The sequence below is a fragment of the Lissotriton vulgaris genome, chromosome 5, assembly GCF_964263255.1.
Source record: "Lissotriton vulgaris chromosome 5, aLisVul1.2, whole genome shotgun sequence".
Lineage (NCBI taxonomy): Eukaryota > Metazoa > Chordata > Amphibia > Caudata > Salamandridae > Lissotriton > Lissotriton vulgaris.
In genome coordinates, this window is record NC_141693.1 from 1,516,715,479 (window position 1) to 1,516,734,919 (window position 19,441).

The 19,441-nt window shown below is 46.5% G+C and overlaps 1 protein-coding gene across 1 annotated transcript in view; it reads left to right on the forward strand.

Moving 5' to 3' along the window:
- The window catches only part of LOC147712901 (glutathione S-transferase Mu 1-like), a 145,566-nt gene extending 126,740 nt beyond the window's left edge, over positions 1-18,826 (forward strand). Inside the window, exon 8 of the mRNA XM_086923578.1 lies at positions 18,643-18,826. Coding sequence (XP_086779704.1) covers positions 18,643-18,735 — 93 coding nt within the window. The 3' untranslated portion in view covers positions 18,736-18,826. The remainder of the gene's footprint in view (positions 1-18,642) is intronic.
- The last annotated feature ends 615 nt before the right edge of the window (positions 18,827-19,441 follow it).

Consider the following 19,441-nt stretch of genomic DNA (forward strand, 5'->3'; position numbering starts at 1 on the left):
AAGGTCTCCTGGCTAGGTACGGTAGAGCCCACTGGGACGAAATGGAAGACTCACTACAATATCTTTCAGAGGAGCACATGAAAAAAGGACAAGAATTGGTGCAGAAGGGAAAACTAATATCTAATTCCTTAATTAGATGTGCATTAGATGTTCCCTGAGGAGTCAACACCGGTATTCTCCTCAGAAGACACGCATGGTTGGTTACAAATCTCTGGTTTTGAAACAAGAGGTACAACAGAAAATACTAATAACCCATTTGACAAAAATATATATTTTTGGTCCTCCAGTGGATAAATCACTTGAAAAAATGAAAAGGGACACCAAAGAGGCAAATTCTATGGGAGCACTACAGTCACCCTCTAACAGAGGCTCCTTTCGCCGCTAATTTTTTAAGGATACTCAAAAAGTACCTCCACAAATGCCAACGCCTCTTCTTACAGACTACAAAATCAATCCACCCCTTCAAGAGGATTTTTACAAGGGTGGTTACAGAGGGAACAATTTTAAAGGCAGAGGTACACCAACACCTACCTCTCCATCTACCAAAAAGCAGTAACTTGTAAATTCGAACCAATCATCATACACCTGTCGGGGGAAGACTGCATCAGTTTCTCCCCATTTGGCATCCTTAACATTAGACAAATGGGTGTTGGACATTATCCAACATGGCTATTGCCTGGAGCATACCAACAATCCTCCCAATATTCCACCTAGCATTGACAATCTTTATAGCACCAAAAACTGCTCAAACCAGAAGTACAAGCCCTTCCAACCAAAGGAGCTATAGAACCAGTTCCAATACAACACCAAGGATCAGGGGTTTACTCACTTTACTTCCTAATCCCAAAAAAGGACAGTTCTCTACGACCAAGATTAGATTAGAATGTATCCACACTGTCTGAACATTTTCATATGGTCACACTTCAAGTGCTTCCCCTCTTCCGGCAAAGGGACTTTGTCAACACTAGACTTAAAGGACGCCTACTTTCACATCCCTATTCACCCAGCACATCAAGTACCTCAGATTTGTGGTAGTAGGAAAACACTATCAATTCAAAGTGCTCCCATTCGGAGTAACCACTGCACCCAGAGTACTCCCCAAATATCTACCAGTAGTAGCAGGTCATCTCAGAAGACAACCAATTCATGTCTTCCCATATCTAGACGATTGGTGCCTCAAAGCCAACTTACATCTCAAACGTTTTCAACACACTCAAATTACAATAAATCTTCTTCATCAATTGGGATTCAAACTCTTTGCTCAAAAATCCTGTTTTCAGTCCACACAACTGCAGCCCTATCTCTGAGCAATCCTGAACAGTCAAATAGGTTTAGCCTATCCCAATGCCGCCAGAATTTACATTTTTCAAACTTCTACTAGAATTACAAAGCAACCAATACCCAACAGTGGGAACTTTCATGTAACTTTTAGGAATTATGGCATCATGCATTGCAATAGTACCTCCTGCAAGATTAAGCATTCGTCCTCTATAAGAATTTCTAACACGTCAGTTGAATCAATCACAAGGTCAATCAAAGGATCTAGAGTTGATAGACACCATTGCTTTCTGCAGTGGTGGAACACCCAAAACTTATCAAAAGGGGGGGGCCCTTATCGACCTGTTTCCACAGATAGTGCTCATAGCAGACTCATCCTTTACAGGGTGGGGTGCTAATGTACAACATCAAACAGTTCAGGGTCTCTGGGGCTCCTAACAAGAGTCCAAATAAGCTACCTAGAGCTTCTAGCTGTTCACCTAGAGCTAAAAGCATTTCTACCTCGCCTGATAGGGAAAGTTTTCTTGGTCCGGACGGACAATATGACAGAGATGTACTTTGTGCAAAAAAAATAGGGGGGGGAGACACACTCTACAGTTATCCCACCTCTCTCAGACCATTTGGCATTGGGCAATGCATCACAAAAAACAACTGCTAGAAGCACACCTTCCAGGGACAGACAACCAATGTGCCGACCTCCTCAGCAGGCTGTGGCAACGAGTCGATGAGTGGGACCTCCACCCCACCCTTCCACAAATGGGGGTTTCTACAAATAGATCTGTTTGCAATAGAGAACTCGAAAGGCCCAAACTTTGCCTCCATGTTCCCACACCCGCTATCGAAAGGCAATGCCCTATGGATGAATTGGTCAGGGATATTTGCTTACGCTTTTCTGCCTCTACGCCGCCTTCTATTTTTTGGTTCTGAGACTCAGGCAAACATCCCTCACCCTTATTCTGGTGGCTCCCACGTGGGCTTGTCAACCATGATTCACTTCACTTCTGGAACTCTGAGTAGTTCCACATCTCACTTCAAACCTTCTTACTCTGAACCACGGAGAAATCAGACTTTCGAACCCCGAGGAGCTTAACCTATCGATTTGGCTCTTGAAGTCCTAGTTTGGTTTCCTAAAGTTTCCACCAGATTGCTTGACAATTCTTAAAGAAGCAAGCAAGCCAACCACTAGAGCATGCTATGTAGCAAAGTGGAATAGATTTGTTCTACTGTAATAACCAAACTATTGAGCTATTAGATGCTTCTATACAACAAATCCTTTGTTATCCATCGCATCTCCAACGTGCAGGCCTTGCCCACACATCTATACGTCTACACCTTGCAGCGGTAGCTGCATATCTTCAAAACAGGCAACACTTATCTCTTTTCAAAGTAGCAGTTATTAAACCTTTAGGGAAGGCCTTAAGAGTGATACGGCCAAACATTCCACCTGTACCTGCATGTAACCTTAATATTGTTCTAACAAGACTTATGAGTACACCTCTTGAGCCATTGCAAAATTGCCCACTGCAATTTCTTTCTGGGTATGTTGCTTTCTTAATTGCTATCACTTCATAAAGACGTGTCGGTGAGCGTGAGGAAGTAACTTTAGAAATATCATTCTTTCAACTCCATAAAGATAGTGGTTCTTCTGACAAATCCAAAAGTAGTTTCTTCTTTTCACATTGACACAAGTTTCCCTTGCCCAAAGAGGGAACTGACGCGTTACAAGAGTGGTGGAGTGTACCTCACAGGTCCGGTCCTCTGCTCTCTTCTCAGCAGGAGGAACAGCCGGACTGGACTTGGCGTGGTGAACCCGCTACCACGGAGAAAGCAACTGGCGACCAGCAAGGGTTCCTTTAACTGAGACTCGTACTTTGCAAGCCCCGCCCCCGGATTCAGCGTCACTGCCCTTGAACCAGTGACTACAAGGGACGATACTGAGGCAAGAGGGGTGTGGCTCGATCTCGAGACGAGGAAGAGTACGCCGGCCGAGAAGTATGGAGAAGTGCTTCGCCAACGCGAGACGCCAAAACCCCGCTGTTACTTGCGGGACAGGTGGAGAGTGGGCATCAGGGAGAGCCCAGAGGCCAAAGACCCAGCGCTACATCCAGCCACACTCCTGTAGCAGTGTGGCTCAGTCAGGTACGGGCAAGGATTTCTGGGTGGGCCGGAAGGTGGGGGAATACTGGGGAATAGCAGGATTTTCCTCACACTGCTCCTGCCTGTTGTACGCGTTCCCTTGCACTCCTTCACATCTGCAGCACCGTTCGCAGACACTGGTGGTCCCCTCACTCCCTTTTCCCTGTGATGTCAAGTCAGAAAACACGCCTCCTGGTTCCCCACCTGTTTTCTTTTGCTCTTTCTTCTTGATTAAATACGGGTTGCCTAGAGGAGAAGACCACAAAAGAATTCACCCCTGAAAGCCGCCCTGACTCAGAGAAGAGACTCTGTACATACCGGAATAAGAATTATTATTCCTGTATTAACGCTGGCACAGTGAAGTAGTGTGGCTCACTGGTTAGAGGCGGCAGACCCGAGAGCAGAGGACGGCCCGGGACCAGGGCTCGATTCCCGGCGCGGCAGGTTTCTGGACCAGGGTCAGCGGACTCGATAATTCTCTCGCCTCGGTGCCCACTCTGATCAGCGATCACACTCGGCAACTCTGGGCATTAGCTTGCCTCATCTTCACTAACGGCCCCACCAGACCGCCGGGGATGCCTGGTCTCACCCTGGAGATACCCATTAAGGGACCATCTCTCAGGGAAGCCAGGAAGGGTTTTGCAGCGGTCGAAGCGCCTTGGGACCCTCCGGGTAAGTAGTGCGCTATATAAATGCCTATACATACATACATGCTGGCTTAATTCAAACGCCAATATTAAGCCAATAAAAAGAGCATTAACTCTTTGGGAGTAGCTGTTGTTACTTACGATCCCTCAGACACATTAACCAATCAATTGAGCTACCTGTTTTCTTCCCTCAACCTGATTCGGTAGCAGAAAGAGGTCTACATACATTAGATGTCAAAAGAACATTATTGTAATATATTGATAGTACAAAAGATTTTCGCAAAGCAACTTTTTGTTGCTTTCGCTCTCCCTCACAAAGGAAAATCTCTCTCTAAATCTGGTATTTCTAGATGCATTATTAAATACATCCAAGCATGTTATTTTAAAGCTAAAAGAGCTTTATTTAAAAAAAAAAAATTTTGTATTCCTCATATACCATAATGGGCGTTATAGATGGGAAATCCCGACCTCTCTCCCCTAATCAACCTGTTCCGGCCCTGGTGTTTAAGACCCGGGAGAGAGAGAAGAGTAGGACCCTCCAGCGGCTATTGTTTTCTTGATCCACTCCATTTCACATTACCTTGGTGACCCTGTGTTACTTTGAAGGAGAAGAACCAACACTGCCCAGGTGAAATCATTGGAATACCGTCATCTGTTCCGCCAAGCCACGAGGGCCGCCCAAACTTTACCATAGCTTGTGCTGTCGCATGCCACATCGGATTCACTTGTAAAAATGATATGTTTCAGGCACTCTGTAAAAGTAGGGGCATTTACATCTTTCCAAGACCTACATATTTCTGGTCTTGCCAAGCTGATAATCTAAAATATAAATTTGGACGGCATGTCATTAGGATGATAGTCTGTATCCAGCCCAAACAGAATAATCCCCAGGGAACCCACCAGTTGTGTATGAAGTACCTCAGCCAGGAATTCCTGTGCTTTGGTCCAATAGGTTCGAGGCATGTGGGCTGCTAAATTCATATCTTTGCATTAGATCGCCACCTAGTGTTGGGTCCGGATGATCGCACATTGTTGTCCTGGAAGAGTCTTCGAAGTATCCTGAGATGGGTGGCTCCTCCCCTGGACTACAGTGCGCATGGGCATCGGCTCCATCCCCAGATTGTTTTTTTCCGCCATTGGGTTCGGATGCGGTCTCGACGTCTCTCCGTCGGAACCGAATAAACATCATTTTTCACGGCCAAAAGGCTTTGGGTTCTTCACGTCGGTATTGTTTGCGTACGGTCTCGAGTTTCTTCCGTCTCCCGGAGCCGGAATCACCGGAGTTTCTTACAACTCTTCGGACGTCGAGGCCTTCTCATCGCGACTCGACACTAAGTTCCCAATATGGAGCGGAGTCCGTTTAAACTCTGTCCGCTCTGTGGGTCCAAATACCCACATATAGACGTACACCCGGTGTGTAATAAATGCCTTTCGCCAGACCATGACGAAGGAAGTTGCCGGGCCTGTGCGAAGTTCAGGTCGAAGAAGACTCTCATGATTCGGCGTGCGGTGCGCCTTGGGGCCAAGCAAGCGGCCCCGGATCCAGATAACATCTTCGGCGACCAAGAAGAAGAGGACCAGAGCCATCATCTTCAAATCTCCCCGCCTGAGACGGAGGTCGAGGCCGATCCGGAATATGACGACGACGGAGTCGTGGGTCAGGGCCTTGAATACGTCGACGAGGTAGGGGACGACGCCATGGTTTATGGGGCCGAGGAAGATAGCTCAGAGGACGAGCTATGCCCCGAAGTTGAAGAACATCACGAGGGGGTCACGGGATCGCCTGTCGGCCTTACCCAAGACCCTGTAGCGCAAGCCACGGCCCCGCCTGTCGGCCCGGCCACGGACATACTTGCTGCGCCTAGGGTTTCGAAACCGAAACTGAAAGCAACGGTCTCGACTACACCTAAAATGGCCGACCCGAAACCGAAACCGAAAGTGAAGGACTCGAACGTCCCTAAGATGGCGGTCGCAACGGCGAAAACAAGTAAGACGACGGCCTCATCGACTCCGTCGACCTCCGGTCCGCAGAAGTCGAAGAAACACGGCGATTCCACAGGGTCGAAATCGGCGCCAGAGGAGAAATCCTCTAAGAAAAGTGGCACGCACAAGACAAGCGCGCCGGCGCCGGCGAAGCCTGCTAAAGCAACCGACACAGCACCGGCTCCAAAGGGGACATCGGCGCATCGCTCCAAGGACTCGGGGTCGGTGCCGTCCATCCCTCTAAAAGACCTCCGGAACGTCGCATCCGAGGGCAAGTCCACTCCGTCGGTGCCAAAGTCATCGGTCACCGACGCATCTCTCGTGGCGGCTTCGCTACAAAGAATTAAGGACAAGGTTCTTTCCTCGTCGACGCCAACGCCATCGACGCAGAAGGCGGCAGATGTCCCGGACAAGTCGGCAAGCAAGCTCCTCTTCCTTCTACCTCCAAAGGTGGTGCCAAAGGCTTTTTCCTCTAAATCGACGCCAAAGAAGTCGGATTCTTCTACGGCGGGGACATCTTCAGGTCAGGTGATCGACCCCGAAGAGGATTCGGAGTGTTTTATAGATGCGGACACGGGGAAGCTGACCCTTTACAAGAGAAAGATCACTTCGCAGCCGGTGGAATCCTACGTCATTCCTCTAAAGAAGAAGAAGTTTCCACAGGACGCCCCGGTCCTCATGGAACCTATTCTACCTCCTCAGGGAAGGAGCCCAACACCGTCTCCAGACCACTCTGACAGTGGGGACTATGGTGACGATGAACAATACACGTTCCCAGTAAATGAACCTGATGCACAGCCAGATTCTTATTATGGCATTGGGGACCAAGGCAACCAAGATGTGGGGCAAGAGCCACAGTCCTTCAGTACACGTGCATCCCCTACGGAGGATTCTGCAGGTTTTCATGCACTAATTGAGAGGGCAGCTGCTAATCATGATGTGGACATGCATGCTGACCCAGTTGAGGAAGACTTTCTATTCGACACATTTTCAGTTTCGGAAAGAAATGTAAAGACACTGCCTATGCTCAAAGGGGTCCTCAAGCACGCTGCGGACATCTTTAAAGAGCCTACCAGGGCGAGGGTGGTCAACCCACGTATTGAAAAAAAGTACAGACCAGCGCCTGCAGACCCTGCATACATTCGAGGACAGTTGCCGCTTGACTCCTTGGTGGTAGCAAACGCACGCAAGAGGGCCAACTCCCAAACAACGGGTGAAGCTCCTCCCCCGGATAAGGAGTCCAAAGTGCTAGAGGCAGGGGGCAAAAGAGTGGCTGCACAGGCTGCCAATTTCTGGCGTATTGCAAATACACAGGCACTACTGGCACGTTATGATCGTTCACATTACGACACACTAGAGCAGATTGTAGAACACCTGCCTCCGCAGTTTCAAGAGGGCACCAAAATGCTTATACAAGAGGGACAACTGATCTCCAACGCGGCCATAAAGTGCGCACTTGATGTCGCGGACACAGCCGCTAGGGCCGTTAACACCAGTGTCATGCTCAGAAGACAGGCTTGGCTCCGCATATCGGGCTTCAAACCTGACATTCAAACAACCATACTTAATCAACCAGTCAATCCGGATAGACTGTTTGGTCCAGATGTTGACACCACCCTGGAAAAGATTAAAAAGGACACTGAAACTGCTAAATCGATGGGGGCCCTACAATCTCAGCAGTTTCGGGGCAATAATTTTCGTCGCTCAGGTGCCCGTGGAGTCACCAGAGGACAGATGGGTCAACAGTCGCAGTTCCCTAGAGGTGGAGCACAGTCCTCGTACCCCAAACAGAACAAGAGGGGCTACAGGGGAAACAGCAACAAAGGACGTGGCAAAGGAGGCAACAATTCACGCTCCTCTGCCCCAAGCAACCAGTGACTCTCTGTCACTGCCCCACGACCATTTAACACCTGTCGGGGGGAGAATACAGCAGTTCCTGCCCGTCTGGACCAACATCACCACAGACAGGTGGGTGCGACAGCTTATCCAGTACGGTTATTGTCTAGAGTTAAAGTCCACTCCACCCAACATTCCACCAAGGCAAAGACCTATGTCAGCAGAGCACTTGCACTTATTGCAGCAAGAAGTGTTGGTAATGCTGCAAAAAGGGGCAATCGAGCTCGTGCCAGTGGGGGAAGAAGGCACAGGGGTTTATTCCCTGTACTTCCTCATTCCAAAGAAGGATGGATCTCTACGGCCAATTCTGGATCTCCGTCCCCTCAATCTGTACATACTGTCAGAGCATTTCCACATGCTTACACTGCAACAGATTCTTCCTATGTTAAACAAAGGAGACTTCTTAGCAACCTTAGATCTCAAGGATGCTTATTTCCACATTCCGTTACATCCGTCCCACAGGAAGTACCTCAGGTTCACTATCCAGGGCACGCATTATCAGTTCAAAGTCCTACCCTTCGGAGTCACAACTGCCCCAAGGGTCTTTACCAAGTGTCTGGCGACTGTAGCAGCGCACCTCAGGAGGCAGAACATCCATGTCTACCCCTACCTCGACGACTGGCTCGTTCAAGCCAGATCGGAACAGCAGTGCGCCGCGGACATGTCGACTACCATTCACCTCCTTCACGACCTGGGTTTCTCGTTGAATTACCCGAAGTCACACCTTCAGCCGGCACACGTCCGGCAGTTTCTGGGTGCGACAATCAATACCCTGACGGCCTCGGCACAACCAAACCAGGTCAGGATAAACGGCATACAGTCTTTAATCCAGAAGTTCAGACCGGGACACTCACTTCCAGCAAGAGTGTTCATGCAGTTGATAGGCATGATGGCCTCCTGCATCTTCATAGTCCCTCACGCACGGTTGCATATGCGCCCGCTCCAGGAGTGCTTAGCAAATCAGTGGACACAGGCTCAGGGACAATTAACAGACCTAGTGTTGGTTACCAGTCGGGCATACAACTCTCTGCATTGGTGGACTCCACACAACCTTTGCAAGGGCCGACTGTTCCAGGAGCCAGTGCCACAGGTTATCCTGACAACGGACGCATCTCTCCAGGGATGGGGAGCACACCTGCTAACTTACACAGTGCAGGGACTATGGACGACGCAGCAACAGAAGATGCACATCAACTATCTAGAACTGATGGCGATCTTCATGGCGCTCAAGTCCTTCATTGTACATCTGTGCAACAAGGTGGTGTTAGTCCGGACGGACAACATGACCGCGATGTACTACATCCAAAAACAGGGAGGCACCCACTCACCACAGCTGTCTCACCTGGCTCAGAGCATGTGGAAGTGGGCCATTCAGAGGAACATCTTCCTCATGGCAGAACACCTCCCGGGGAAGGACAATCAGATGGCGGATCTGCTCAGCAGATACAGTCATCAAATGCACGAGTGGGAGATACATCCATCAGTACTCCAGCCGTACTTCCAAAGGTGGGGGCGTCCAGACATAGACCTGTTCGCCACAAGGGAGAACGCAAAATGCCAAAGCTTCGCCGCCAGGTTCCCACACCCCCAATCGCAGGGCAATGCGATATGGATGAACTGGTCAGGAAAATTTGCTTACGCTTTTCCCCCGACACCCCTGATACCACTGGTGGCGAGGAAACTACGGCAACACTCCATGACACTCATCCTAGTTGCTCCAACGTGGGCGCGCCAGGCATGGTACACCACGTTCCTCGAGCTCTCAGTGGTCCCGCATCAAAGACTGCGCCTCACGCCCAGACTTCTGACGCAGAACCATGGAGAAATTCAGCATCCAGATCCGCAACAGCTCAACCTAGCGATCTGGCTCCTGAAGTCTTAGAGTTTGGATACCTGAACCTACCTCCTGAATGCATGAACATCATCAAGGAGGCAAGGAAGCCGTCAACCAGAGCATGCTATGCCGCAAAATGGAAGCGTTTTGTCATTTACTGTGCAGACAATGACATAAACCCGCTAGATGCATCTATCCCTAACATCATTTGCTATCTGTTACACCTTTACAAGTGCAAACTAGCGTACACTTCTATTCGGATACATCTATCCGCCATCGCAGCTTACCTTCAAAATAGGCAGCATCTCTCAGTCTTCAGGGTGCCTGCCATTAAAGCGTTTCTTGAAGGACTGAAACGAGTCATTCCCCCAAGAACACCGCCAGCTCCCGTGTGGAACCTCAATGTGGTCCTCACCAGGCTGATGGGACCACCGTTTGAGCCAATGCACTCGTGCGAACTGCAATTCCTAACGTGGAAAGTTGCTTTCCTAATTGCCATTACGTCACTAAGACGCGTAAGTGAGTTGCAAGCACTCACGATACAAGAGCCTTTCATCCAGATTCATCCAAATAGGGTGGTACTACGTACTAACCCCAAATTCCTTCCAAAGGTGGTGTCACATTTTCATCTCAACCAAACTATCGATTTGCCTGCATTCTTCCAGAACCCACAAACAGTGGCGGAAAGGATGCTCCATACCTTGGACGTACGGAGGGCATTGATGTACTACATAGACAGGACACAACACTTTAGGAAGACAAAACAACTCTTTGTTGCCTTCTCACCACAACACAAAGGCAACCCAATTTCCAAAGCAGGAATAGCCAGATGGATTGTTAAGTGCATCCAAATCTGTTATCACAAAGCCAAGCGCACTTTAACAATACCCCCAAAGGCACATTCCACACGCAAGTTGGGGGCATCCATGGCTTTCCTGGGAAACATTCCTCTAGAGGATATTTGCAGAGCAGCCACGTGGGTTACACCACATACCTTTACAAAACACTACTGTGTTGATGTACATTCCAAACAGCAAGCGGCTGTAGGGCAGGCTGTTCTCAAGACACTTTTTCAGGTTTCTGCAGCTGGCACGGGCAACCGCCGCTGATGGAGGGACTGCTATGTATTCTATGCAAAGATATGAATTTAGCAGCCCACATGCCTCGAACTGAATATGCTACTTACCAGTATGCATCTGTTCTTGGCATGTAGGGCTGCTAACATTCATATCGCCCACCCTCCTCCCCGGTGCCTGTCGCAGCTGCAGATATACTATTGTATTTAATCACTAGCATGGACATCCTTTACACTTGCCACTCCATCCTCTGCCACAATGGCTAAAAACAATCTGGGGATGGAGCCGATGCCCATGCGCACTGTAGTCCAGGGGAGGAGCCACCCATCTCAGGATACTTCGAAGACTCTTCCAGGACAACAATGTGCGATCATCCGGACCCAACACTAGGTGGCGATCTAATGCAAAGATATGAATGTTAGCAGCCCTACATGCCAAGAACAGATGCATACTGGTAAGTAGCATATTCACTTATTATCATCGGTCAATCCACAAACATATGGAAGTCGTCGTCTGCCGGTTGTTTACACCTAGGACAGTGGTGCTCTAAGCTGGTGATCTTGGCTATTTTTTTCAGTGATATATAGACTCTGTACATTGTATAGAGCTGGTTTCTTTTAAGTGGGGCTGATTTGACCACTACCTGCATTACAGTGAAGGAGTCCCCCCACAAGTCCTTTATGTTGTTGGAATTTAGACTGGTAACATTACCCCACAGTTTTTGGAGTTCGAGTTCTGTCACTCCCTCTGCCTCGATCATGGCCCAGTACCAAAAAGACACCTTCCTCTTCCATCCGCCCTTCCTTGATACTGAGTCAGACTTTGAATTAGATGTATCCCAGGATATAGTTTCCCACCATCCTGACAGCTGATATTTTAACCTTGTAATTGTCCCGCCAGTCATACTAGACAGGGACTCCCAGTCCATAAGCTGTGAATCTTTCTGCAAATCACACCAGCACAATAATCCTGCCAATTTAAGGGGGCGAGGTAACTGATCATTGAGGCAGTCCGGCGTGCCTGGGGAGTCCCAGATCAGGGCCTGGGGTGCGTAGTATGGAATTCCAAGCCTTTTTATAATATATAGCCAGTTTTTCAAGGCAGCACCCAGGATCTTAAGCCTCACCTTCTTGTAAAACTTTGGATCACCATATTTGAAAAGGAAATATTCTTGCCCTAGCGGTATGCCGTGCAGTAGGGCCTGAAACAGAAGACCTAAGGAAAATGCATCCGCCTTATCGGCCAACAATCTGAAATTTTTAAGATGAAAGGAATGACAGTAAATGAGTCCTTTAGGCAGCACCCTGATAGAAAAGCCCCAAGGAAGATTTTAGTTTACTTCCACACATGCGCAGTCAAGGAGCTGATATTAGGCAGGGCACTCACGGATTTGTCTCTTCAGATAAATTCAATAAAATACCTTATTCGTTCGGATGTAGGCAAAGTTACAGCGCAAAGGCAGTGGGAATTGGGGTCACGAATGTCAGACTTAAGGAGCCTGGGTGCTCAGGTTCAGATGAAATTCCCTGCTGCATTGAAGGTGGTGTGGAGGAACAAAACTTATAATTTTACCTCTCCACAAGCAGTTGACACATTTCTTATTAATATGAAAGAAACTCAACGTTAGAATGATCTCCTTTCTCCTCCCCTAAATGCTTATGGTCCATGCCTGAGAGGTTAGACATATTAATAGAATCTCCTCACATACAGTTCTTATGATACAAAAAAAAAACCACACACATAAAATACAAAAATAAAGGGGATATGGGGGGGCTAGAGCGATCTAAGATATGGGGGGAAAAAAAATTGTGTGTGTATATATATATATATATATATATTTCAAAGTGCCCTGAAGCTTTAGGAAGTCACTCGACAGAGCCTCCCCATACGGCTTTGAAATGCAACCTGCTTGGTGCTCCTTTTCAATTAAGATTGCCAACGCGTTTCAGGATTACAATATCCCTTCTTCTAGGGCTGCCACAAACAAAACACCTGAGCCTCGCATTGCGTTCACTTTCAGCTTTTATTTGTCATCTTTGCAACCCTCTTCTGGGCGCATGCTCAGCGCAGTTAGTAAGTGCATGCTGGGAAACAGAGTTCCAAATGCGAGCGTTTTTTTCCTTACTTACAGTAAGTTCAAGTGTCTCTTTGTAATCTTCAGGCTTTTTTTTATTCCTTGGTAGGTTTAGGATATCAGGCAGGTTAAATCAGCATATGAGGCTCTGTGCTGGAAAACGTCTTGGTCCGTGCATGACGACAGCCTCACTTGCTGGAAACATGGTTTCCCTCTTATCAGTGATGGTGCTCCTCCTCACGGCCAGGCTGCCGTGTTGTATTTTGTATTTCAAAGTGCCCTGAAGCTTTAGGAAGTCACTCGACAGAGCCTCCCCATACGGCTTTGAAATGCAACCTGCTTGGTGCTCCTTTTCAATTAAGATTGCCAACGCGTTTCAGGATTACAATATCCCTTCTTCTAGGGCTGCCACAAACAAAACACCTGAGCCTCGCATTGCGTTCACTTTCAGCTTTTATTTGTCATCTTTGCAACCCTCTTCTGGGCGCATGCTCAGCGCAGTTAGTAAGTGCATGCTGGGAAACAGAGTTCCAAATGCGAGCGATTTTTCCTTACTTACAGTAAGTTCAAGTGTCTCTTTGTAATCTTCAGGCTTTTTTTTATTCCTTGGTAGGTTTAGGATATCAGGCAGGTTAAATCAGCATATGAGGCTCTGTGCTGGAAAACGTCTTGGTCCGTGCATGACGACAGCCTCACTTGCTGGAAACATGGTTTCCCTCTTATCAGTGATGGTGCTCCTCCTCACGGCCAGGCTGCCGTGTTGTATTTTGTATTTCAAAGTGCCCTGAAGCTTTAGGAAGTCACTCGACAGAGCCTCCCCATACGGCTTTGAAATGCAACCTGCTTGGTGCTCCTTTTCAATTAAGATTGCCAACGCGTTTCAGGATTACAATATCCCTTCTTCTAGGAGGCTCTGTCGAGTGACTTCCTAAAGCTTCAGGGCACTTTGAAATACAAAATACAACACGGCAGCCTGGCCGTGAGGAGGAGCACCATCACCGATCAGAGGGAAACCATGTTTCCAGCAAGTGAGGCTGTCGTCATGCACTGACCAAGACGTTTTCCAGCACAGAGCCTCATATGCTGATTTAACCTGCCTGATATCCTAAACCTACCAAGGAATAAAAAAAATCCTGAAGATTACAAAGAGACACTTGAACTTACTGTAAGTAAGGAAAAAAACGCTCGCATTTGGAACTCTGTTTCCCAGCATGCACTTACTAACTGCGCTGAGCATGCGCCCAGAAGAGGGTTGCAAAGATGACAAATAAAAGCTGAAAGTGAACGCAATGCGAGGCTCAGGTGTTTTGTTTGTGGCAGCCCTAGAAGAAGGGATATTGTAATCCTGAAACGCGTTGGCAATCTTAATTGAAAAGGAGCACCAAGCAGGTTGCATTTCAAAGCCGTATGGGGAGGCTCTGTCGAGTGACTTCCTAAAGCTTCAGGGCACTTTGAAATACAATATATATATATATATATATATATATATATATATATATATATATGTATATGTCCAAGAAAAACTGCTTTCAAAAGCAAAAACACGCTCTCGGAAAGGTGCAGCTAGAAAGGGTTTATTCACGAGGTAACGCTACGCGTTTCAGCACAAGGGTGCCTTGATCACACGTTAAGTTAACGTGTGATCAAGGCACCCTTGTGCTGAAACGCGTAGCGTTACCTCGTGAATAAACCCTTTCTAGCTGCACCTTTCCGAGTGCGTGTTTTTGCTTTTGAAAGCAGTTTTTCTTGGACATTGTCATTACTCGGCGGTGGGATTGGCCGAGCGCAACACGCCACCTGACCATGGGATATGGATCCCGGCAACTAATCCTCTGCTCAAGTAATTGAATATATATATATATATATATATATATATATATATATATATATATATATATATATATATATATATTTGCCACAATGTGATCCAGCAGATATCGAGTGCGCTCCACAGTGTATGCTCAGACCAGAGGTCGGATCCTGACCCAAAATTACTTTTCTGTCACAAAAGAATCGGCACAACCGGATTCCTTATTGAAGCCTTTTAATCAACGCTTCACCCCACCAACACGTTTCAGCCACACAAGGCTTTGGTCACGGTCAGTTAGTCCTTCTACCATTTCCCTTTAAATACTAGCCCATCTTAGCCTTAGGTGGCATTATGGGATATGTAGTTTGGAAACAAAATTATATAAAATTTCAAACAATAAAAGAAAGACTGGTGTGATTCAACGTTTGTGCTATAATTGTACATTTTGCTACATGTTAAGTCACATGGGCAGAGTTATTAATTAGAATTCATAGTTGGAGTAGTTCCTGATTACTATTAGTTTGAGTTCCGGGTATAGTACCCTACATAATTTGAACATCTCGGGATATAAAATAAATAAAGATAAAACCGAGATTATGCAATGGAACCGGGAGATGGTGACCCCAGGTGCTAAGTCGCAAATGAGATATTTAGGTATACATCTGGCCCAAGATAGCTCTGAGATATCTATTTTTAATCTAACTAGAGTTTATAAGGACATCTGTAGTGTTCTGCAATGGTGGTCCGGCTTCTCTTTAAACATCTTTGGGAGGGTGAACTTAATTAAAATGATTATTTTACCAAAAATAACCTGTCCTTTCAATTCAATTCCACTAATCTTTAAGGCATCAGACATCGCCAAATTGCAGGGAAAAATTGGTTCCTTTATCTGGAACACCAAGACATCAAGAATCTCCTGGAAAAAACTAAGGAGAAGCTTAAAAACAGGCGGGATAGCTCTGCCAAAAGAGCTTTGTATACTTTCTAGGCAACATCCCTATGGCTGACATTTGTAAAGAAGCAACATGGTCTACACCACACGCATTTACCAAACCCTATTGTGTGAATGTATTAGCAGGTCAACCGGCTAATGTAGGACAAGCATTGCTAAAAACAATTTTTTCAAACAACTGCAATGCCCACTGTTTAACCTCCCTTTTGGGAGAATAGTGCTATACAGTCTGCAAAGCATGTGTACCTACAGTACGCATGCATCAAACAGATTTTATTACTTACCCTTTAAGCATATGTTCTTGGCATGTAGAGCTGTAGATTCACATTCGCCCTCCCTCCTCCCCGGACACCAATGGCCGTTGCAGTTCTTATTATTTACATCTTATACACATGGACATATCTATACTACACTTCATTCTCCCCCTCTTGCGGGAAAAGAATCAAACAATGGAGTCGATGCCCATGCGTATCATCACAGAAAGGAGTCACCTTACCTCGTGACTGGAAAAGTCTTCTTCGAAGAAAAACAACTTGCAAACATCCGGACCTAACACGAGATGGCAGGAGTATGCAAAGCTTGTGAATCTACATGCCAAGAAAAGAGGTCTACAGGGTAAGTAACATTATCCTTTTAGGTTACTTAATACCCTCAAAAGAGGTGTGGTGGTGTGCAATTCACCCTTCTCCCTAATTCTGCCATTCCTGCTTGCCTGGTAACAGCATATTACTGATTTCCCACTCAGTCAAGCATATTTATTTTACTCTATTAAAAGCTGCCATGTTATAATATGCAGTTTATGTTCACTTGAAAGTATTGTTACCTCAGGCGCACTACCCTCTGTAATTATAGCCTTCCAGTGACTAAGATGTTAGATAGCTCATACTGATTCCCACGCATTTTAATTGTGTTCATGTGCAACTCAATGTATTTTTTATTCTCTTTAAATCGGGAATCATGGATGGTTATTTACTAGTCCATATATGTGCCTCTCCCAGACGTGTTCATTCTAGGGAGTTTAAGCCATCCACGAGAGCTCAGTCAGTCTAAACAATGAACATATTGGTGCCCAGAAGGAAGAAGGAAACATTTTACTAGTTGAGTTCTTTCATTTGTTGAATATGTAATTAGTAGAAACACATCATTAGTTGGTACTTACCTTTCTGTGTTTTAAAATGTTTTTACTTTTTTATTTTTGGGCAATGTAATTCTTTCAACCTTGATAAATAGTCTTCATATGGCCGAAAACTTGCTTGCTCCTGTAGAACGTAAAATGCTAACTTTCAAAGTGGGTTAAAAAGCTAGAGTGATTAAACTATGTACCACCCATGTTGTGTTATGCTTTTCCTTGCCTGTCTTGTTTCTACTATTACAATTATCTTTTCATGTGGCATTCATGAGCTGGTTTATGGAAGTCTGAGTTGGAGAACAGGATCGAGCAGGATCTTTCCTTTAAAACACACGCTAAAAAGACCGCTGGCGTGTGTTTTGGCCTGCTTCGATCAGCCCGGAAGATCTTACCCCTCCTTCCAGTGGCCTCCAGGAGGTTACTTATTCAGGGGCTTATCATCCGCGGTTGGACTTCAGCAACGCGTTGTTCCTGGGTGCTCCAGAATCTACCCTGAACAAACTGCAACAAGTGCAGAACGCGGCCGCCAGGCTCCTGACAGGCCTCCCTAGGCGTCAATCTGCTCGCCCTGCATTGAAGGCGCTGCACTGGCTCCCTGTCAGAGAGAGGGTGAAGTTTAAGTCCCTCTGCATGGCCCACAAAATTCTGCAGGGGAAAGGCCCACCTATCCTAGGGGACATGGTTCAGCCTTACAAAGCCTCTCGCTCCCTTTGTTCTGACCATCAACATCTGCTGCAGGTCACGAGGGTGAGGAAGGCAAGAACCGGGGGTAGAAGATTCTCTGTAAATGTGGCCACGCTGTGGAATTCTCTCCCTTTGCACTTACGCTCGGAAACCAGCCTTCTTCGGTTTCGTAAACTTTTAAAAACTTATCTTTTCACTGTCTAGTTCTGGTGTCTTTAGTGGCAGTGTTTCCTTCTGGATCAGCGCGGGGATGCCCAAGGATAACCAGGCGCTATATAAAATTCGTTAATAATAATAATAATAAGAAGAACAGCGTTATCAAGGTTTGGGTGGGTCACTAGTTGTATATGGTAATGTCTGAACAGGAACATTTGATGGGGCTGGTCTTAATTATCTTCCCCAGATTGTTGGTTGTCTTTTTCACACCTTACATTATTATGGAGTTTCAGCATCATGTAGTAGGCCACGGCCGCTGCTCAGCTCCTCCATAATGGCGGAGCCACCAGCTGAAAAAGGAGGGGCGGGTTGGCCATGGGAAGGGGATTGAGGAATGGTATGTGCACTTCTAAATGCGCACATCCGTTTTGGCTGGCCTTCTTAGGCTGGCCGAACTGACATGCGCACTTAGGCTTTTCCAACCCAGCTGTATTGCACAGCTGGGTTGGAGAAACAGCACAAACTCCCTGAGTGAGTGTTAATCCAGCCTGCTCATGCCAATCTCCAATCTGCTCTCATGCTTGGAAAGGCTTTAATTATTAAACCTGCAAGCGCTCCCCCCTGGCCCTCCTGTTCCACTCTCCGCGCCCGTCTCACCACTCTTTATATGCATCACCACGGTTAGGCCATGTGTTGAAAAAGTATTGCGTGTGGAATGTGTGTGTTTGGGGGAGTTGGGAAATGAGGAAGAGAAGGAGCAGAAAGCACGACATAGTCAGGGTATTGAACAGGCACATGGAATTTTGCTCTAAAATAGTCCAATGGCTGGTCTGTTTTTTTGGCAGAGGAGAGTGAAGAGGAAGCATTGTTTTGTGGCAGTGTGGTTCTTCAACCCAGTTTATTGCCCAATGAGTAGCTTTGTTAAACCATGCTCTGTTTGAGACCCGCTTGCTATCACTGACCATCCTTTGCTTATTTTCCTAACAGGCCATAGAAAAGATTGACGCTTACATGAAAACAAGCCGCTTTATGAAAACTCCAATCAATTTCCGAACTGCCAAATGGGGCAATGAGAAGTAGGACCAGCTTCACCAGAGGGCAGAAAAGCCTTAGTAACACATCAAAATAAATCACTTTAATGACTAATAAATCCGCTACAAAAAGTCTACAACTGTGTTTCGGTTTTGTTTTTTGTTATGTTGTTCCTGAATGCTTTACCAAGGACTATGTATTTCTCATGTATATGGGAAACCTGCATAAGCAGTTACTAAGAAGCTGTAGATTGTTCAGGGCCCAGATCCCAGGGTTTCAGGTCCTACATGCCTTTCCCCTTCTGGATTGCTGCACCATTTTGTTTTACAGTCAGATACCCATCTAGGTGGATGCTCACTTGAGAGTTAGATTCTACTTCTGTAGCAGCACTGAATATAGAGCAGACATTTCAATCACTAGTTGTATATCACTATGTGGGAGATGATGTGCACAAACTATGCTCCACATGGTCCATTGAGTTAAAATAAGTTGTACATGATTGGTGTATCGGGAAACTGAGTGACTAGATGTAATTGATTTTTCATCCTAAAAATGCCCTCCACAACGCCTCCCCTAACCTATATTGTAGAGAAATTAATTTTGATCATATAGGTATGTGTAGTGCTCAATCTGCTGTTACATTGCATTTCGGTGCTATGCTTTCCGGTGTCTAGGTGTGTACTATTCTGAGGTTTCCACAACCGACCAGAGTCTGATTTGTCTAGCTAGGATATGTTATCAATAGCGTGCAAAG